At 37.9% G+C, this 23,327-nt stretch overlaps 1 protein-coding gene across 2 annotated transcripts in view; it reads right to left on the reverse strand.

The window, feature by feature from the left end:
* Positions 1–2,393: 2,393 nt before the first annotated feature.
* The window catches only part of LOC122341793 (protein shisa-9), a 58,908-nt gene continuing 37,974 nt past the window's right edge, over positions 2,394–23,327 (reverse strand). The window contains exons 4-5 of one of the 2 annotated variants that reach the window (XM_043235419.1): positions 14,011–14,121; positions 2,394–10,078 (exon numbers count right to left, since the gene is read on the reverse strand). In XM_043235419.1, the coding sequence (XP_043091354.1) occupies positions 9,612–10,078; positions 14,011–14,121 (578 nt within the window). In that variant the 3' untranslated portion in view covers positions 2,394–9,611. The remainder of the gene's footprint in view (positions 10,079–14,010; positions 14,122–23,327) is intronic. The other variant, XM_043235420.1, reaches the window with a different exon arrangement.

The raw sequence follows: 23,327 nt of genomic DNA on the forward strand, positions 1-23,327 counted from the left end.
GGACACAACTACAGTGTAAACATTACAATATTTTATTAAGAATTAACTATGCATACTTCTTGTTACTAAAATAGCGAACAGGCTACAAATAAGCAGGACTGCTCTCACCTTGTCAGCCATCTTGTATGTTTTTTTTTTTTTTTTTTTTTTGCAAATCGTTCTGGGACTTTCTGGCTTTTGGAGCACATTCCTTGCCCTGATTGTTGTCTAGATGACTAGCTCACTAGGTTTTGGCACAGAGCTTATTACTGGTGTTGGTTTTGTTCTGCAGGTATTATTTCGTTGCAGATATTGCATGTGTATTTCTCCATCTACAGGCCCAGAGTGACAGACAGATGTTCAGAAGTACGCCTACATCAAGCGAGGATGAGAGACATCTGATGCCACTAGAAAAACTTTATCTTTTGGGAGCGGCAGGTAGAGCTCTGTCGGTGGAAAAAGCCATGTCTTGATGTGCTGATTCTGGTGTGAAATCATTCATGACAGGTTAAATCATTCATTTAGGCTGCAGACTCCTCAGAGCTAATGATGTTTTTGAGCCTCTCAGCACATAATTAAATTGCTTAACTTCAGGAAAGACTGAACAAAAGCACGCCATCTCAGAGTTGTCGACTGGCAGAAACAGTTGAGTTTTATTTCATTGTTGAATTTTGAGTAATCATAATGGATGGCTCCGTGTTAGCTCATGAATCTTAAATCATTGCTGACGGAGAGTGTTGCAGGGATGGTGTATTTTTGTAGGCCCAAAACCATAAACGAGTTTTGGTTTGTGAAGTCGTTGGGTTTCCTGTTAAAAAAAAAACAACAGCAACAGCATATGCTCGTTACACTCAAAAAAAAAAAAAAAAAAAAACTTCCTGTCTACCTGATTTCATAAAGAGACATCTGAAGAACGTTTTTGTTTCACAAAAGGATTTTTGTAGCAAAATGAGCAGATTATTAAAAGGTAAGAAAGAGATGTTTCTTCTGTGGCATCACTATGAAGAATCTTTTAAAGTGCCCCTATTATAGATTTTTGAAAATGAGCTTTCATGTAGCGTGTAATGAATGAATGAAACCATCCTCCTAGTTTTAAATCTAAAAGTGCACCGTTTATAAAGAAATCTCAAAACGAAACAGTCAACTTTGAATCATTGAAATGAGGCTTTTTTTAAAATGAATCCCAAACCCCTTAATGTCGAGGTTAACATAAAAAAAAATCATTCTTTGTCACTAGGTGCTGCTTTTGGAGCAATAAAAGCTCACAAACACTGCTTTAAATGAAATCGACCAATAATCAGGGGGTTCGGGGAAAATGAATCACTTGGGAGTCGTTGAACAAATGAGGTACAAACAAATGGATGTTATAAGAAAAATATAAAAATCACGCTCTTTGCTAACTAGTCAAGCCTTTAGAGAAATATTTTTGAAAATAATGTCTGTTGGAGGTTTATCCAAAATTTAGTCAAGAGAACCAGGCTGATGTGTTAGCCTACAAAAATGTCGTCACTGTTTGTAAATAATTATCTGTTTAAAATAACATCGTGTTTCTGAAGCATTGTGAATGGTTTATTTCAGGAGTGCACAGCCAATGAAATGAGCCGGCAGGAGGTCGCGGCTCCCTCCGGTTCCAGCACCTCTAATGTGAATGAGTGAGTGAAGTTGTCTTTCTTCCTCGACTTTCTCCCCAATTAAACTGCTGTGATAGACAGCTTTGCGGTTACTTCTTTGAAACCAATTCATTCCTCAGGCCACTAAAAACAACATGCCTCCCATTGGATTACCTATATATAAAGCGTATCGCAAACTTAACTGGTGAGAGCTGCCTAAAATCGCCAGTTCCTAATTTTACGCCATTTCCTTAAGTCAAAAGATTTCCAAACTGCTTTATTTCTGAGGCGAAACCATTAGTTAAGTCTCTCACGGTCACCAAGGCTGCATTTATTTGACCAAAAACTGCACACAAAGTAGTTTCCTTATGATTTTTCATCTAATGCATTTTTAATAGGCCTATATTAGTGTATTATGAGCACACAAGTTATTAATAGGTATTAATGGCATATTTACAAATTAACTTAGATTAATAAATCATATGGAAATTGTAAGTTAATAATGCTGAATGTATAAACTATTGCTAAAGAAATGATCAGTGTCCAGTTTAATGGACATTAATCTTTAAAGCTTTTTCCTGTCTGAGACTACAGTGTTTACAGGTTCCTTTGCAGCATGTGAATAACACCGCACTCTTACGTAATATCTCAATGTTTTTATATAGCCTAGTTCTCTAACAGTACGCACTCTTCTTTATGCAGTATGAATATGCTGAAAGTTTAATTTAGTCAAATTCCCCAGAACCAGCAGAGATCAGGCTGACAGATCCCCATCTGACATCATTAATCAGACTCAGTCCAGAGGAGTGTTTCACTCTGCCTTTTATTTTTTAAACAAGTTTATACAAAGAACACTTAACAATATTTCTGTTAGAAACAGATGCTTAAAAAGCCATTAAATCAGTTGGACTGTGTCCGTTTGTTCCTTGGAAATTGCAACTAGTGTCGTAGAAACAGTTGTCATTTTCTTTGCCGTTGTGTCAGCAGGGTCATCATCCGCTCCATCATTGCCCTCGTCATCATGAGCATCAGATTTGCTGTACCATAAGTTCAGTCATTTCATTCCTTACGGTGACAATTGGTTTCATAGTAATAATTCTCATTTATTGAATAAGGTTGCTCTCATGCCGACCTAACAGAAAAAACATTACAGATCACTTTCCATCGTGAAAGCTGCATTAGTTGTTGCACTGAAGCAGAGGAATTGTAGTTTTTATTAGATGATCTGAATATTTAATGTCCTGTTAATATTAAATGGAATATATAGAATGTTAGTAAGTATCTTTGTTTTATTTAAGTTGAAATTACACCATTTTCGATTATCAGCTTACAGATAGCTTTAAAAGGGAAAAAAATGAAAACAAACTAAAGTTTATCAGTTTGTTTTTCAATCTATCTATTGACCAGTGTCTGGTTTATTTCTAAAAGTTGGCTAATTATTTCTAGTATATAAAAAAAAAAAAATTGAGAAAAGAGAAAAAATATTGATGACTCATCCTGAACTAAAGAGTTTTTTGTCCAATCAGATCTGTAGGACTAAAATATCCCCTAAAGCCAAACATACAAAAAAAATAATAATAATTTTTGAGATTTTAATGTGCCCAACCTCAGCTTCCCGTTTCAACAAGGCAGTATGTCAACACAGGGCAGAACACATGCTCATCAAGCGAATTTATGGAGACTCCTTCAGAGTCAAACCAAACCTTCCTAGACATGACTTTTGTAACAATCCATAAACATCTTTTAATACGTGCAGCTTACACTCATACACGACTAAAAACTGTGGGTCTTCTCGAAAACAGGTGCGTTTCAGCTTGGCTTTTGAATCTCCGATCTTTCACGTGCTCTCTACTGCTCTGTGTTTCCCTGGCTGTCTCCCTCTTTTACCGTCCTCTAAATTTTATTCCTGTGAATTATTCAGCGTCTCCTCAAAGTGCAACCAGACTTAAGGGAAAAAAAGCATGGCAGATATGGAAATGGGGCATTAGACAAGCAAAAGAGATGAAGTCCGTGGAAACGAGAGGATTGGATGACAGATCTCCTCTCTCCACCCACAGTTCTTCATCATCATGTACTGTATTATCCTGCATTTCTCTCTCTCCCCCCAACCTCAGGAGACCCATATTAACTTAGATATCACTGACAGCTAAGTCTTACGCCTCCCACTGTCCCGACGAGATAGAGCGAGAGAGAGAGAAATGGAGGAACAAACACAAACGAGACAGTGACAGAGAGAGGGAAAAGCAAGGAGAGAAAAAGAAAGACTACAGTAATATCAGGTCCACAATGTGAGCAAGTGACGCGACAAAACTAGCTTATAATCAATGAAACTGTCAGCCATGGTGCAGCAGTTGAGGGTTCCTGCAGGCAAGGGTATAAAGTATTGAAATATTTTGTGTGCTTTATCACAAAATTAGCGTTCTGGAAACATACTTGTAACAGTTTCACGTAGGTGTCCGGTGTGCTAATATAGTAAGCCTAGTATTAATTAGTCATCAATTGCATTTATATCCTTTTATTGAGAATGTATTATTTCGTCTGCTTGACTGAACTAAAAGGGCATACCACGGTCAGAGGATCTCGAGAGACTGTATTCAATAAAATCAATTTTGATGTAAAATGTACAGTAATTGGTCAAACTGTGGTCATTTATACTTGTAAAGAGATGTCTCATCAATCACCACAACATGTGTCTATATTATAATCACTGATGAAGATGAATTTGCCTCGGCACGTTCAGTCTGCACAGCGCGCAGTCTGAGTTTCAGCTTATTGATTTTAGTTTAGCATCTGATGTGTCCTGTATATTTGGGAGAGCGAAGGCAACTGCAGTTAAACAGCTACTTTAGTAAAACAGTTACTTTAACAACTAGATCTCATTTCATCTATTTCAAAAGCTGAGAAAACATCTTTTAAGTACAATTACACTACTCTTCAAAGGTAAGATTTTGTTGTTGTTTTAGCCTCTTTTTGTCTGCAAGGCTGCATTTATTTGAAGAAAAATACAATAAAAAACAGTAATATTGTAAAATATAATTACGCAAAAGAAAAAAAAGCCGGGTAAAATATGACTGGGTTGTTTTGACCCAGTTGCTGGTTCTGTCTAATTAGTGTACAATTTTAAAATAACAGTTTTATTAACACATTTAATCATTTTTATTTATTTATTCCTGTAATGGCAATGCTAATTTTCCGCATCAGTACTCTATTCTTCAGTGTCACATGATCCTTCACACGATTATTAATGGTCCTTTGGTGCTCAAGAAACTTTTTTGTTTATTTGTTTGTTTCTTGGTCAATTAAGTTCAAAAGAACATTAATTTAAAGCATTTGTAAGATTATATGTCTTTACTGTCACTTTTGAACAATTGAATATGTCCTTGCTGTACAAAAGTACTATTTTTATTGATTTATTAAAAAAAATGTTTGAACTGTAATGCAAATATTATATTAGTAAAATACTGTCACACTACCCATACTAAAGCATAAATTTTCAGTACTTCTTACACCCCTCTCCAGGCCCTGTGTGTATATTTATGTCAGTTTCTAGATAACAAAGATGAAAAGTGTTTGGATTTACGCACTTTTCCTTTTTATCAAGAATTGCCAATTAATGGGTGGCACAAGTGACAACAACTATTGATGCCACAAAGGTAAGGTAAGGCAGGGTCAATTTTATGCAAATAAAGCATGTATTATGGCCAATAGCATTAAGAAAGCAGAAAGGGGAGAGACTGTGTGACCTCCAACAGTTCAGTCACAGTCCGTGTGAAAATCTATTGAGAATGAAGAGTCTAGGATGCGTGGAATAGAGAGAGTGAATGCTGACGGCAGAGAGCTGTGTATAACAGGAATAAAAAGACTTTACTTCCTAATCAGGCATGACTTCTGTTACAGAACTGTTTTGGGTAGCCCAACGTTAAAAGGAAGTAAAATTCTCAGTCATCCGACAAAGATGTAATTAAAGTTTTAAGTATGCTGTTTGCTGATTGCTGATTTTATTACATTGTTCGCAATGCTAGTATGAGAAGTTTGAGAACTCAGTCACTTTAAAAGAAGTTTAGTCTTTTGTTTAGTTGGTTGTTTAGTTTGGTTAAATACCATAGGGAAAAAATCCTTCCAGAAACCAAGCTGTCACTTCTATATTTGCGTGGCATTTTGGACAAATAAATTACTTGGAAATGTGTCGCAACGCACCTAGTTAAGACACGGGGTAACGTGAGCTGGCTGCTCCTAGAAAAGCCTTTGGGAAAGTTACACAAAACACTGTGTTTACAATGTCAAACCCTCAGCTTTAGTTTGTGAAAGGCTGTGAACTAATGCTGCTTTATATTCACATCATATACATACATTTTTACACAATATTTATATATTTAACTTTTTGCTTTTTTAACCCTGACGTATGAATAAACAAGCATACAGTATATAATCAGTAAACATGTCAAACACAAGAAACATGATAGGAGATATTTCTCAACGCTAGTGTTGCTGTAAAAAACTGGCCTTCTTTAAATCAACAGACAAGCCTAATTAGTCTTCCTGTCATTCTCTTTATCAATGATGCAACCAGTGGCTTTTAATTAGGATCAACCTGCAATTGCTGTAGCTGGCTTTAGATTTCCTTTAATGCTGGTAAGCTCAGACTTAGAGCAGTTGTCTTTTTTCACTTCTGTAATGAGCTTTCATATGTCCTTAACATGTTTTTGCATATCTTTTCAGGGTTTAAACAAGAAAAGTCCAGTTTTCTCAAAGATGGAACATCATTTTTGCTTTGCGATAAAGAGTAAAACAAACGATTTTGATCGCAAGACAGAGCATAACTAGTAAGCTTTGTCTGCTTCTACACAAGCTACTGTACTCCCTGTCATTGCACTGGGAAAAACAAACCCTTTCCACGTTGAACACGGGCAACTCCAATTAAGAGCACATACCTCTTTTAAAGCCCTTAGTAGAATTCATCCTAATTATACATACACAAAAGGTACAGCTTAAAATAGTGCATAAGATCGGTCAAACATACCACCAAACAAATGGAGCCACCAAACAAATGGGAACAATGTGATTCTCCAATATACATATTACATGTCTCTGGACTGGCAACTAACATGTCATTCAAGCATTGGTTATAATACGTCTTTTAAAAATTATAGGCTTTGTACATATAGCGCAAGCTTCAAATATGGCAAGACATCTTTTAAGTTAGTAAGGAAGATGAAAAGGGTGTTAAAATTCGGAAGCACTTCATCTCCGTCAAATGGTTGTCAACTGCGGCAGGCTCGACTTTGATTCCAGTTACGCTTACGGTACAAAAAAGACGACATTGCAAATAGTACATAAACAGTAAAAAGTACATCATGTATTGCTAAAGATAAAATGCTACCCGGTGGCATTCACATCACAGGTAGAACGCTTTCGTTTTAAGAAGAAATCAGAAACAACAGTCATTCAGCTTATTTGGGTGGTTTAAAATAACCACTGGAAACGATTCTTCACACCGAAGGAATTTGAAAGTAGATATTTACACCTTGTGTTTCTCTGTAACAGATGTTTTGATTTCACTTTATAGTCCTTAACCTGTGGAACTAAGTAGTTAATTGGCCAATCCAGTGATTTATTGAGTTCAGGTAAAAGTTTATTCCTGGACGATCTCATCTGACTCAGGATTTAAGATGATCTAGCCAGAGATCTTGATCACACTGTGGTTTTGTCAAAAGCTAAATCTGCTCTTCGCTTTTCCGGTATTACTCAAAGACAGACTTCATGACCTCTCGGTCGACAAAGTGGCTCCATTTCAGGCAGAGGGCTGTGTAGCTGGCTCACCTTGGCATCACTTGACATTTCTGTGCCAGGAGAGTCTGACAGCCATGTCTGTCCTCCAGGGTTTGCCCCTGAAACCCAATGACACCCTGGAGCCATTGCCACCAAAACAGAACGAAGCATCGCTGTAGATCAGGATAGTTTGACTCGATGCTGACCCAAGAGAGCATGTTGATACATCCTCCCATCAGTTCAACGGTTGGAAATAGCCATCCAGGAACATGCTGTAACTGTAATTGTTGTCATATTTTTGGAACTGCTCTCCCTGGAGTTGGTCCACAAGTCAAAATGATCTCCAAAATAAAGCTGGTGAGGATATAGAGGATATAGAGAGAGAGAGCTACTTGTTTCTTTCTTTTTTCATCCTTTCTTTATAGTTCATTACAGACCCAACTGCTGTAACATACTGCAATGACTGTAATGCGATCTAGTGTTTAGAAAAGAACGCTTTGTACCATTACAAGTGCGTTGTCTCCTTCTTCTGAGTTCAGTAATCCTTTTCTGCCTCTCGCAATACTGCTGTTTTATTTGCAAGCAGTTCCGATGAACATTTCACACTCTTTTATTGTCCCTAGGTGGCTTGTTCATCAGATGTCACTGGCCTGTAAAATCTCACAAGGCTGTTCCAACAAAGTGTGCTACTTTTTAGACACAACTGTTTGCTTGGTAAACAGATGCTTTATTGTTATGTAAAGAAGCAAGAAATTACCATCAGACATATTTGCAGGTCTCCTTTAAATTAGTTTTGTGATCTCGCCATTTGTCTTTGAGCAAGAACCATAAATCATCGTCTGGATCCTTTGTCAATGAAAAAACCAAACAAAACATAAGATTGACAAGGAAAAAAATGCAGAATGGGAAAACATATTTTGGATCTGCTGTATTAAAAGCAGGCCGTCATCAATTACAGCGCCCCCTGCTGTTCTGTGGCAGTGTGGCAGCCAAACGCCTGGCTGGGAACAGCTTGGAACAGCAGAGAGAGAAAGTGAGTTTGACAGCTGTGTCCATCAGTCATTTGGCCCCAGGCAGAAGAGGACGGATAAGCCTAGTATTGCTACCATTTTCCTTGAGCAACTCCCGAGACACCTAAACTTTTCATTTTAAATCTGATGCCCACCACCAGATTTGTTGTTTTCCCATGCCATGTGCAATAGGATGCTACAATAGGGTGTAGGTATTGCTGCTACATGCTAGATTTCGCTAGATTTTGTCTAAGAGGTTCTTGCTTTCACCAAAAGGATAATTATTTACATTCAGAAGTATTCGAAGGAAGCAGGCTTTCTGACAGATATTGCAAAGGATACACATGGATCAATTCAGCAAAGTTGTTTTGGCAGTGCTACTTGTGACATTGCCAAATTTGTTCACCTCCTTCGTCACTACGGCACCTCATCTCTGCAGGCGACTGTCGTCCCCTGAAATGTCTCTCTTGAGGTCTGTCTGTAACAGAGACTGGTTTATCGACCTTGTCTTTACCTGCACTGTGTCTCAAACAAGAGTTTGAAATAGAAACAGCCAGAATAGCTATGACTTGATGTTGGTGGTTCGCTCCCTGGACAAGTGCTGGAATGCATTCTTTGATGAAGGTGTTGAGGTAAAGAGTTCTAGGGACACTGGACTTTGCCAAATTCACCTAGACCCTTATCCGTTGCCTGAAATAACAAACCCTTTGACATCACTTGAAACTCTCTTTCCCTCTCACGGGGCACCTTGGTTTCTTTGCTGTCCTCTTCCGTATGCTTCCTTGCCGTTCTTTGTCCTCAGTGGTCTAGAATTGTCGAAATAATATCTCACTGTGTGGCAGCTCTTGGCTGATGGAAGCTGACAGCACAATGGCCTTGTCCAGAAGGGTGTGAAGGCTCCTGAGGTGCAAGGCTCCTGCCTTTTGCTAACGGACACATGGGTCTGGGCCACAAGAGACATCTGAAGGCCAGCAGTAGAAGAACAACAGGCCTGAATTTTAGAGGGGAGGTGGGATCACCAGGGATTCAAGGCCCGTCAAGAATCGGAATCAAGACCATGCAACGTTTTCCCCTTCAGTTCTTTGTATTATAGTACAATGAATAGAAATCTAGTCCAAAACAAATACAAGGAGGAAATTTTCTATAAATATAACTGAAGTGCATGTAGAAGCTCTCACGTCCGGTTATCTAATCGAAATCATGCTTTCTTGTGTTCTTTTGTATGTTTTCCAGACCTTTCCCCTCAGACCGTCACTTCCGTTTTGCTGTTCGTGGGCAGTCCCTTGTGTTTTGGGTGGAGGTGCGGAGACTGTCCGTACCCCAGAGGCTGAGTGAACAACTCAGGAAGAGTCTCGATGCTAAACTGACGCTTGTTGGAGAAGGCCTGGCGCCGACTGTTTGGTTGTGAAAGTGGTGGCTGTGGCTGCATCATGAGAGGGACCTGATGCTGGACATGGCTCTTGTTGGGGTCCCAAGCTTTGAAGGCAGAGCTCGAGGTGAGCGGGTGGGTGTTAGTCTTAGAGATCTTGGGCTTGGGGACTTGAGCTGATGTTATGGTGATGGCCAGAGGAGTATGGATGTCCGGAGGAGGAAGAAAGGGTTTGTCTTTTGGGTGGAAAGCAATGGGCTGGAAGGTTGCAGGCGAGGATTGGCGATGTGCATAATCCATCATGGGGTAGCTCTTGGGGTAGTAATCCCTTACTGTAGTATCTGCAGAAAGAAAGGGCAGGAATAAAACAAACAGTTAGAAATAGAATCTAACACTGGGACAAATATGCAAGAGATTCATTTAATAGTGTTGCTTCTACACTCACATAATGTGTTTGATTATATTTAGCGTTTAGAGGAGTAAAACACCTGGAGCAGAGGGTCATCAAGCGTGACATGAGGATGCCCTTGGCTCTTTTTTACGTCACGCCACGCACATGCATGCATGCACGTACATACAATGACTTTAGGGAGCTGTGGCTTTTCACATCATGGTCATGATTAAATATGAATTATATGTATCCTGAGGCAGGACTCTGTTTGAAAGGATCAATGCAAAGAATGTCCAGTAAAGAGGCGATGCTCATAGCTGAAGGGGGACAGTAGAACGGTTTGCAGATTGATCTGGTTTTGTTTATATGGTTAAAATGATACTTTGAAGTACAAGGACAACTTACAAAGCAGATTGTAGAACGTTTTTAAAATGCTGTACTGCAATATTACCCAACAGGCACTCTAGTGAAATGTTTTATACTTGCTTAGAGCAACAATCCATAGTTTTACTTTGTTGATCTCACTACTGAAGCATCAGTTATAAATTCAGAACTATAATTATTATGCATTGTGTGTAATATTTTGATTAGTCATATTTACAGTGGCTCTGCAAAAGTTAGGTACATATGTGATAGGCGCCAGTAAAGGTTGCAAATAGTATAAGTCAGGCTGTTTTTTTTATTCTCTTGCAGGTTGAAGTGGGTTAGCATGTTAGCATAGTTGACAGAGGAGAGTTAGCCTTTTAGCCTGTCTCGTCAAATTAGCCCATCTCTGCTGAGTACTGCAAGCTATAGACAGGCCACTCGCTTCACTGCCCTCAGACTTAAACAACCTTGCTTCACTGTTTTGTCATTTTTGTCTCCTTTTTCTTGTTTTCCATCCTGACTTCCTATACTGTCCTTTATCACTATCGATTGAATCACAGCTAATGCATGAGGCAAGTTGCCTACCAAATTTCAGTGTATGTGTACGTGTGATCTTAAATGTATACCCTGACCTGGTGTTAATCATTGTTGCTGCCAAAGTATTGTAATCACTAAAGTACAACTGTGGTAACTTGGCAATAGCAGCTACTGTTATGATTCTGTTTGACCGCATCAGTATGGACAAGCTCACTGTTTGTAGTTGTGCATGAGTGAATGTCGGTTAGTATTACAATCAGCTTAGAAGGTCAGAATGAAACCTGAAGGGGTTTTAGGGACGTTACACAATGCTGAGGGCCAAAGCCATGTCTCAGCATGTTTGAAAAAGTGACAAAATCTGTGTGTAGAAATATGACAACATTTACCCAAATTAGGATGTTAGACAGTAAATCAAGAATTAATTTGCTAATGCGGTTAGACAGACGGATTACCTCATATTATATTTTTATGTATGCATATCCATTAGCACATACATGTGCTTTTTAATTCAGAAGTGTTTTGATTTGACTTTTGAAGGAGAAGATAGGAGCTAAAGAATCACAATTCAGTGAAGGTCCAGTGAATAGGTAATGTGGGCAGTGTGCATTGAGTAGGCATGAATTATTTAGGGAGTGTGTTTAAAGAGAAGGACACCAAGATGTATTACCCTGATAATAATGAGCAAGAGAGGGACAGATTTAATGCATGCACACACACTTATGCCATACACATAACTAGCCTGAAAATGACTCTATCTAGACAGAGATATATATTTTAGCACTTGCAAGTTTTATTTTATTGCAAATAAATGAACGAAATGATAGAACGTGTGTGTATGTGTGTGTAATGGCATTTGTGGCATTTGTGTCATGTTTATAATAACATACTAAACAGTGTTTTATGAAATTAAAAAAAATGGCAGTAATTTTTTGTTTAGTTGTAGGGTTGGTGTAGCGCAATAGAAATTACAGTATAAAAACCATATGGAGAGTATGTAAACCACAAATGAAGTATGAGTGTGTGTGTGTTTATGGGTGCACAAATTTGTTTAATGACACTGCCTATGTCCTCGTAATTAAAAAGGCTTAAAAACACACTAAATGGTGTTTTTTTTGAAAATCCCAAAAAGTTTCCTGTAAGGTTAGGTTTAGATGTAAGGTTGGTGTGTATGTGTGTGTGGTCCTCAGGGGCATTCAGGCACTGCAACAGGAGAGAATGTGACATAACAGCCTGATGATGTCAGACACAGGAAGTGCTCAGAGAGTGAACATATGTATCTAACTAATGAACAGACGGTAAATGTACCAACAGACTCTCTGTCCATTTCTTCTCTTCCCTCTTTACCACATCTACTTTTTTCTCTTATCTTTCTTGTAACCCGTACTTGGCTTTTCCCCCATATTTTTTTTTATTCTTTACAACTTTCTCTGTTTAATTTAGTTTGCCTCTCTCTATATCTGTCTGTCTGTTTCCGATCGTTATTCTTTAATTAAGAAGGTGCTGGGAAGCTGTCTTAGGCACCTGCCACAACTTGGCTCCGACCTTATTCATTACACCCCCTCCCCAAGCGCATGTTCTTCCTCCTTTTCTCCCGTTATCCTCTCATCTTTCCCTCCACTTGCCCTGCTGAACTCTCCCCATCCACTCTCTTTGCCAGCGCAGTCAGGGCTGATCCACCTCAAGCTTTCCAAATGCAATAATCCAACAGGAGACACCGTGCCAGAGACTGCATGCACACAGTTGTACGACTGCACATTGTTTAAAGGGGAAAAAATAAATCTTTCTGTGTTTCATCCTCTCATATCTTGCAAATATGTGCAGCAGAAATACATGAGTAATATCCAAATTCTTATTGATTTGTGAAAGGATATTTTGAAATCATATAATATTTGAATTGAATTGTAAATGTATGCTAGTGCCAGATTAGAAACAGCTTTCTCATCATGCATTGTGTACTGACTAGACGTTTTCACTACCACCATGTGATGCTTTCGTTTTGAGCTGAAAAGACTAGAATTAGTCACAGAACAATTTAAACAATAAATAAATAAATAAATAAATAATTATTAAATGCATTTTATTTTTAAAGTTCACATAAAGACATTTATAATATATTGTTACAAATAAATGCTATTCTTTTCCTATACTTTCTTTTCTTTAAAAAAAATTTATAAATGTTTCTGGAGCAGCAAATCAGCATATTAAAATGATTTAGTCATATTTTAAAAACTGCTCACAGGAATAAATTACAGTTCAATTGTATTCAAACAGAAAACAGCTCTTTTAAATGCTATTAATACTTCACAATATTACAGTTTGACTGTATTTTTGATCAAATAAATGCAGCCTTGGTGAGCATAAAAAACAACAACCCCAAATCAAACTGTATTTCTTTACTTTTATTATTTTATTGAAATGATTAAGAAAAGATAAATTAAAGATTTTCATATATTCCGTGAAAATCCAAGCTTATGATGTCTTTGAATCTGTTTTTAATGCTGTGCTTCCTGCAGCACGTTGTGTATACGTTTCCTTAATTTCATACATAAAACACATTATTCGACCGAGTTCCCGGCGAGTGTGTATTTATACGTGTCTCGGGGGTAACGCGCTAGCGTGGCTGTTCAGTGATCAGGCCCCTCCGTGTTTGGAGTCATGCCGTGACTGATAAGGTCACACTACTTAGTGTGTGTGTGTGTGTGTGTTTGTGTCTGTTATTATCATATCGGCGCACGTAGAGCACACGCTCCCGAGATCACCCGCCTGCGATTCTAATAACATGTCAGGGTTTTTTCCCTCTTGATCTGAGAGGTGATATTTGCATATGTGATTACATTGTGTGTTTTCCCTGCAGTCAGTGACACTGGGAATGATTTGCAATGGTAATCAGTGGTTGTGGGTAAAGTGACCTTGATGAACATGTGTGGCGTTTATGGTGCGCGTTACAAGATGCGACAGCTGTTTGTGCTTGCGTCTTACCCATGGTCTTGAGAGAGGAGTATTTGTTGAAGCCCAGGTTGTTGTGAGGCTGAGACAGAGCCATTGCGGGACTCAAAGGAGGAAGCGTGACGTTATTCAGGTGGTTATGCTCTGAAGGAAGAGAGAAAGCACAGGAGGAGAAGGAGGGCAGAGAGGAACGAGGGAGCAAGGAATAGAGAGAGGGACAGAAGGAGGAGGGGCGCGTTAGTAAATGGGAAGTCAGCACATTTATAGAGAGATGAGTGCATGTGATTATACGGTAAAGGAGAAAGTCTGCCGTTCATTTCAGCGAGAAAAGGGGAACGAAGGACATGCGTGAGTCTTGCAGCTCAGAGGTTTCTGTGGAGCGTCAAGGTCGTGGGTTCAGGTTTCAGACTTTAAATAAAAGCGTCTGTTGTATAAATGTGAATGTAGGCTGCTGTTGCGTAACGCCGCAATCTTAATGATGTTCTCAGTTATGTTTTATGCAAGTACACTGCAAAAAGTTTTTTAATTAGTCTTTTTTTGACTTTCCTCTCAGTAAAAATAGCCGTAAAAATCCTTGAAACAAGATTAATTTACTTGAGAAGTGGCAATGCGTAAGATTTTAAGACTATTTTAAAAGGACTCCCAAGTTATCAAAATGATCCAAAACTTGAAACCCGTCTTCTGTCTGGTTTGGACTTTTATTGCCCAATAAAAGGTGTGAGAAAAAGCTAAATGTTTTTTATATTTTGTCTAAAAATGTTGAAAACTTTTCAAATTCAAATAGTATATTCTTCCATAAATCAGGCTTCGCAGGGTCGGTGCATGTGTGTTAATTTATTCCTTTTTCAAGTTTAAAGATGGTAAAAAATGGTATAATGTAATACAAAAGTTACCAAAATATATAAGATAAAATACACTTGAACGAAAACATCTCAATATCTATGAAATGTCACTGCTCATGAAAACGATAATACTTGTTATTGAGAAATAAATCAATTGTTGAAACGTAATAAAACCTGTTAAATGAATGTGACCGCAAAGCCTCAGATCTGTTGGTCTTGGAAGAATCCGATGGGAGATTTTTGAGTTCTTATAAAGGACAATGAACACCCACCAACTCTTCAGCAGCTTTGGTTCCAGGTGTTTTTATTTTATTTTATTATTATATACATGTATATATATATACATTTATATATATATATATATATATATATATATATATATATATATATATATATATATATATATATATATATATTTTTTATTTTTTCCAGAAGTACTGTAGTTCAAAAATAGGTTCCAACCAAAACTAACATCAGTCACAAGCAAAAATGTTTGAAGATCAAAAATAAGAAGGTATTAAATTAACAAAATCTAATGTTGGACTATTAGTATTAATGATGGAAATCACTGTAAATTACATGATTAAAATCAGAAATTCAATGATTTCGGCTTCCAGTAAACTTGATTTATTGGGTTTGAGGATTTTTCTTCAGGCTCTGGTTCATGTAGATCATTCAGACACTGTTGAGATAAAGAAATCACTCTTTTTTTTGTTTTCTGTTTGTGCGCCTGTGCCATTGATGTCCGTTCCTGAATTCGGATGCACGATAGACCGCTATAAATGCGCCGGTCTGCTGTCTATACGCTGTGCAGAGGTCACTAAAGGTTATTTGGGACAAACACCCCGTGTCCTCCCCTTTGGGCTGGGGTGTGTGGTCACTGACCTGATTCTGTCAGATCACTCTGTGCTTGTGTGTGTGTGTATATATGCACTTAACGTATATATATGTTAGTATTAGTGGATATGTGTGCTTTAGGGTGGCAGGACGGATCGTTACGCCACATACATGCAGTCTAGTGTGAATTACACGCTCGGGTTATATCACAGCAAATGGAAGCAGATCATGGATCGTGTCAGGTTCATGTGCACCGCACATATTGTTTTTATTGACACTGTCTGACACATTTGAAAATGGCTAATCATGCACACACACAATCACGCGTGGCACGATAAGAAGACTATTTCCACTTTGTGGCTCCTCCGGTCCAGATCTGCTGTCGAATGTAATCTCTGCGTGTGTTCGTGTGTTTATTTGTTACTTGGTCTGATGACGGCTGAGGCTGTTTACCGTGAATAAAATGCATAGATAAAGAGCTGTTTCTTCATCATGTTTGCGGCGTCGCGTTGATCAATGAGCATACTGGAGCTATGTGCATTAAAATATGTAAAATACTTTGTATATTTTATGTACATCATGTTTTATGCAACTTCAAGAAGCATATACAGAGCGTTTCTTCATGTCTCTATGCACAGTGTGTGTTTTTTGAGCTAAAGCCTGGCTGATTTAGACCCACGTCTTGTGTCGAACTCCACACCAGCTCAATCTCATACACAACAGGAGTTTCTCTAAATTAATTCTCTTTGCGCTCTCTCTATATATATATATATCTGTGTGTGTTTTATTCTCGGATTCACTCACAAGAAAAAGTTTCAAACTGTAATAACTAAAGTGCCTTTTCAAATCAACAACATGCTCTTTTGACATGAAAGTCTTGGATTTACTATGTGCAGTAAACATATAGTCTCCATAACACAAAATACTTATCATTATAGAAATGGGCATGTAAAAATGGTTATTAAATAGTTTTGGCTAAAGAAATTATATTTTTGCCTCACGTTTGATGTTCTTAAATTTAGATAAATGTATCTATATTAAAATTTTTTAGTGTCGTGTGTGTTATGATGATGGTGTTTTGTATTTGTGTGTATGAGACTTGTTCACCTTCAATATTTCAGCATTATATTAGCGTTTACCTCAGCTTGTGGAAATGTTTTAATGAAAAATTGTGATGAACTTTTTACCACTTGCTCTCAACATATTATAAAAAAAAAAGAATTAAAAAAATGTATATATTTACACTATTTCCGTTACTGAAATGTCCTTTTTAGGTATATTTGATTTAAATCTACAAAACCTACAACCAGAGAGGTCACGTTTGTATTATAAAATGCACAGATTTAGTTTTAGAGTGTATATTTAAATCAGTAAATTTAGTACATAACTATTTCTGCTGTTCTGGGTCATGTCATCATCTCTGACAGGAAGTGCTCTTGCATCATTTTTCTCCGGACAGACTGTTTTTAAGGACATATGGAATAAGAGATCTGTAGCGCTCCATACTGAACTAGAGTTTTCCTCTAGAGGCTTGTTCTAGAATAGAAGTGTCAGACTCCCAATAATTAAAGGTGTGACATCTTTTCTCAGTTTTTCCAATTCTTTTTATTTTCTCTGTCTGTTATGTTGTGAAAGAGAATGGGTAAAAATGTGATGTTTGGAAATACTGATAGGGTGTCAATCAAGCAGAGATTCTTTCATTTTAAAACAAAGATTTTCCACTCTTACGTTCAGTGGCTTAGTAACGAATTTCACTTTGTAATTGAGATCCAATGCAAAGGGTCCATCTGGAAGGTCCTAGCGATCCTGAAGATTTTGACCACCTGCCTCAGATGTGTTTTATAATGGTTCAGGCTGAACTCTGCACACCCTTGAAAACTGAAGCACCAAAAAGGGGTTTTTGCAACGATGTCAAAGATGAACAATTTGGCCTTTCAGTGAACATTTCTTAAAAGAGCCAGACTGTGGGTCCTTAGTGTAAAGAACATTTTAATAATCTAAAAAGCCTTTTTCAACTATAAAGAAACAAAAAGGATATCCTCGTGAAGTCAGAGGTGCCAATAAAAACCTTCTTTATAATGGCTGGCTGTGTTCTCACGGCAGCAAAATAAAAAGGTGTTATAATATTTAAATTATTGACATTTTGTTTTTGAATGTTATTCAATTCTTTAACTATACTATACCAGCAGTAACGTTGGGCCTACTAAAAAAGGGGAGGATGTTTTTTTTTTTAAATAGACTACTTTCTAGTTGCACTACTAAAAAAAGGTATAGGATAGTATAGGACAGTCTGAGCCTTTCGTTTGTTTAATCTCGAACACTAATTTACGTAGACATAGCCATTGTAAAATTATGTTGAACTTCTCAGAAAGCACATAAGAAAATGAAATATGCAAATGCTTTGAAAATATGCATTGCTCTGGAGGCCTTTGTTGAACTTTGACCTTTATACAGCGTATTTTTGACTTCACAGTGCACGTGCAGTAGCTGGCCGTGGAGTTCGTTGATGACAGAGGCTGTGTTTTTTGCCTCAAGAGAGCATTCCTGGTCTGCAGCACACGATGCCTGGAAGTCCACCCTGTTCCTAGTTCTGGCGCTGGTGGATTGACATTACGAGCACGAGGCTCTGAGCCGTTTTCCGCGCCCAGGCTGCAGTTGTAATCTAATCATCTAATCATCTAAACTCCGTTACACGCAGACGTGGAGATCAGACTCTGATACAATCAGACATGACTGTGTCTCACACTATATCTGCCCCTTACCCTCTTTGTCCTGCTCTGTTTGCTCACATTATTCCTTCATTACCTTCACGTGAAATCAATTAATCAGCAACAAACTAAGAATTAAAGGTCAGAGGTCAACTCGGGCCATCTGATACTACATACTTTTTTTTGTTTTTTTTTTTATGATTGACATCCCGTGCCATGTTGAAGGTTAAAAATGTATGTATCGCTTGCCCCAATTCTCTCTGCTCTCCATTATTTTTTCCATCGCTCGTTCCTCGTTGTAGATGATAGAGTGATGGCTGGGTGGCCTGTGCTCCTCTCAGACTGGAGTTACGTAAGTTAATGAACTGCTAAATGGCTATCGAACTGTAGATGCCTGTAACAGCCCATGGGAGTCTGACGTTTGCGTCATAATTAATAATAACTGCACGCCGGTAACTGTGCGGGGATCTGCTAACCTCCTGAGGAGTGGATGCTGGCCGAACGAGGACGGACGCGGGAGAATCACTTTGTGCGTGTTAGATTATTCATCTGCTGCTCGGAGATTGTCAGAATAGATAGGCTGCTTTCACAGAGATGTAGCTCAATATCGGTCAGCGCTGACTGGTATGAATCGGTTTGCAAATTGTACTTTAGTGATGAAAGCACACCTCGGTCGGTCCAGTCGTTTTTGCTTGCTGGCTGAGATAGAAGACGTGACGTATTCGTAAGAAATCTTAAGAGCAAGTCAAAGTGACAAGCCACGGGAGAATCACTATGAAGTCACTATGATGATGTCACAATAACGATTTTACAATAGAACCCCGATGAATCTGAAACGGATTCACAGTGAAGTCACAATATAGTCACAACAGGAGCCACAATGGAACTTGACAGACGATGAAACCTATTATATATTCTAGTGATATAGCTTTTTATTATGTATTCACTTCATGTTTAAGTGTCTAATAAGTGATATGCAGAATCAAAAATATAATTATTTTAACTTTAATAACTTTTTTTACATTTTATAATACGTAATGTTCTGAATGTTTAAGCAACAATGAAGTCTGTCAAAGGCTAACACCTTTTTTATATTCTAATGATAGTCTCGCATTTTATGATTTGTTGTTTTTATGTTTAAGTGTCTGGTCGCTGATATGCAGAATCAATTTTTTTAACTATATTAAATATTATTTTAATATTATAATGCATCATATTTATAATAATTTGTTGCTGTTGTTATTATTATTTTCTTATATTGATATTAAATATATTATACTTAATTTAAGTGTCTTTTTTTAATAAATAATTTTAATAATAGCTTGCACATCGTCCTTCTCTGTTTAAACAAAGTAGGGAGTAATTGTGGAGAGACTGCCAGACTGAAACCAAAGTAGAAAAGTCGTGTTTTCTCAGAAATAAAGGTCAGGAATCACTCTGAAGAGAAATTGTAAACCTTACAGATTAAATCAATTCTCTTTTCTGGTAAATAGAAGACATTTTCCTGCTTTTTTGACCGTCCACAAGAGGTTCAGCTTAACTTTCTTAAGACAGACTTCACAAAACTTTTTGTAGAGCGATTTCTCACTGGAACAATATGTACGGCAGAAAAAGCGTTTGATATCCATCCGTGGATCCGCTCCATTGGAGTTGGAGATTTCTGTTCTCTGAGGGTAGGATGTCCCTCGGGGTAAAACTCAATCAAACACACACAGCTCGCCACAGAAAACGCACTACTTCTCATTAATAATGCATCATCCCGCTCAGGAAGAAAGAGCAATCAACATGCATATTCATTTAGCTTTTTAAATATTACTGTCCAGCCCTTTAAGGCTTTGAAGAGCATTTTACCGCAAGGATGAGAGAGAAGCAGAGACAGGAAAAGAGAGATAAAGAAACAGTAAAATAACCCTAATATGCAAAAGAAATATTGACTGCCACGAGGGAAAGAGAAAGTAAGACAAGGCCATATTGCATTGCTTTAATGCTTTAGAAGTAGAATTGAGTTAGAACGGTGCGGCTGTGTGTGTGTGTGTATGTGTGTGTGTGTGAGAGAGAGTAAGATCAGCTCCTTTGTCACAAGTACACACTTAGAATTGACTTGAATTGGCTCTGATATATTTTGATGAATAATCAGTAGTGACAGTGATGGGTGGTTAGACTGGCTCACACACACACACACACACACACACACACACACACACAGACAACTTTTTTTGTCAAACAACTACACTTGGCCCTAGATCTGTGCCACAGCACACTATCTGACACAGTTTATTGCTGTCAACATGCATTTAGTTACACACACACACACACACACGTGTCAACCCATTTGTTGAAGAGTGTTAAAAAACTAGCTATTAAATTAAATAACCAAACAATTCAGTACACGTGCATGCACTTAAACATTAAAAATCAGATCAATAAAATATGAAATTACTTCAGGAAATATACAAGCCGAGTTCTGTTTAATTTCCCTTGTTTTATAATTAGTAGGTAATCATTAAAGAGTTTCTTTTGTTGGTGTGGGAGAGTATGAGGAAGATGCTTGAACAATATGGAACAGAATCAAGCAGGACAGATCGATTGGGATGAAGATGTACGCAGATGTTTGCATTCATTAGCATTTTTCTAGCTGCTATTTTCCATATTCTTGAGCATTAGGCTTTCAGTGAGAAGCTGTAGTGCACATCTGGGTATCCCTTCATTATGAGGACCAAATGTCCCACCAAGGATGGTAACACCAGTACATTTGGTCCCTTGCTGGGCTTTTATTTATTTTGGTTCCACGTGTAGAAAACAGCTTAGAAATAATATAGAATGTTTTTTGAAAGTCTAAAAGAACTTCTTGTGTGATGGGTAGGTTTAAGGGATAGAAAATACAGTATAAATACCATTATCAATATAAACAGTCCCTGTAAAATGTAAAAATACAACAATATTTCAGTAATACTGTAAATTATTATTACCATTTAAAATACTTTTTTTTAAATTCTCTGCTAATATATTTATACAAAATGTAATTTATTCAAATATGCAAATCTGAATCATTACTCCAGTCCTCAGTGTCACAGGATCTTTCAGAAATCTTTCTGAAACATATATTTATCAACAATTATTAATGATAAAGTTTAAAAGAAAAAACATTCATTTGAATTAAAAATCTTCTTGCTGAATAAAAATATTGCTTTCTTAAATATATAAATCATCAAAAATGTCACTATAATGCCCTAAAATGATTACCATGATGATTATGTACAATAGCATTATCTGAAATTACCACGGAGAACCATGCAAATATTTCAGTATCATGGTATTTCAGAGTAGCCTGGTATGGTCTTACGCCATTCCTTTACCTTGGTTCCTTTTTAAGAGTAATCTGGTACCATGTTTTAAACGTAACGTTAAAAACAGGGTACTTCCAAAATGTCTAAAAGCCATGATAATACAATTAGTAGCTTATGTTTTTTTTTTAGTGTTGATAGATAGATAGATGGACACTTTATTGATCCCCAAGGGTAAATTTAGTAGATTGTCAAACACACACACACACACAGGCTACACGCGAGCTCACTGCCAGAACCAGTACGGTTTTATTTTTCCGCTTCTCAATGGACTGGAACTAATTTAATGACACATATTCAACTACATCCATAAGCCGCATGCAGAAAACTAACATACACACAAACACACACACACACACACACACACGTACACACTGAAACCTCATTATGAGCACAGGAAATTAGCGAGCCTCCCCAGACTTCATGCATATGTGTCATCAGATCCCAACAATCAGCAGTAAGTACAACCCATCCGTTTATACCAATGATGGACCAGTGCAATTTATACGTACAGTCTGTGTGTGTGTGTGTGTGTGTGTGTGTGGAAGAGATCGGTGTGCATACAGTACAATGCATTTCATTCACTCAGCAGTAGCCTAACCAATCTCTACAAAGTGCTTGCGAAGCAATCGTGTGTGTGTGTGTGTGTGTGTATGCGTACGTGTGTGTGTGTGTGTGTGTGTGTGTGTGTGAACCTGCTCAGTTAAACCTGATTGATGTTCTCACACACACACACACAAGCAGCTTTCTGACCTTCAAACCACCTCCAGTCGCCAATCCCCCCAACCCCCCTACCCCCTTGCTCCTCGGATGGTACGACCCTTTTCAATCCCTATCTGAGCTCAGTCGGACTGGATCAGTCCATCTGCAGAGGAAGGGGTGTTTACCAACCTCTCTAATTAGGCTGCATAGGAGAACCAGAATAAAGGATGGGGGCAAAAAAAGATAAAGAACAGCAAATGTTGTGGAGTGTGATTGTAAGACAAAGGGAAGATGAGAGGTTTTCAGAAGCACAGTTGAGTTATTCATGCAGTTACTTGTGTTTTGGGAGAAGGGCGATGAATGAAAAGGGAAAAAAGGAATGAGAAAAGACAGGACGGAGGGAGAAATGAAGGCATGTATGATGTCTAACACAGAGACCAGCTGCTCTACTGTCACACTTAATAACCCTCACTCTTATTTCCTCTCTCCCTCTCTCGTGACGTGCTGATGCTGTCAGTGTGAAAGCATGTTTCAAAAGAAGTGTGTGTACAGAGTTGCTTGTTGTGGTTATTTTGAGATAAACTGGTGTGTGTGTTTAGGATGTAAGGTGGTTAGTAATGCAGCTACTGTATAAGAAACTGTGTGCATGAAAGAGATCGTTCAGCCAAAAACGACAGGTTTATCATTGTTTGCTGACCCTCGTGTCACTCCAAACTGCATGACTGACTTTCTTCTGTGGAGCTCTTGAGGAGATTTTTCATGAAAGTGCGTATCAATAACACGTGTTTATGTTTCAGTTTGGCATACTGTTGATACGCAGGTATCATATGCACACCAAAGCCATTTTTTGGATATCAGTACCACAATTTGTCCATGATGTTATAATATAAGCGGAACCGTAGCTTCAAAAAAAGACA

This window comes from Puntigrus tetrazona, chromosome 3 (genome assembly GCF_018831695.1).
Source record: "Puntigrus tetrazona isolate hp1 chromosome 3, ASM1883169v1, whole genome shotgun sequence".
Taxonomy (NCBI): Eukaryota; Metazoa; Chordata; class Actinopteri; order Cypriniformes; family Cyprinidae; genus Puntigrus; species Puntigrus tetrazona.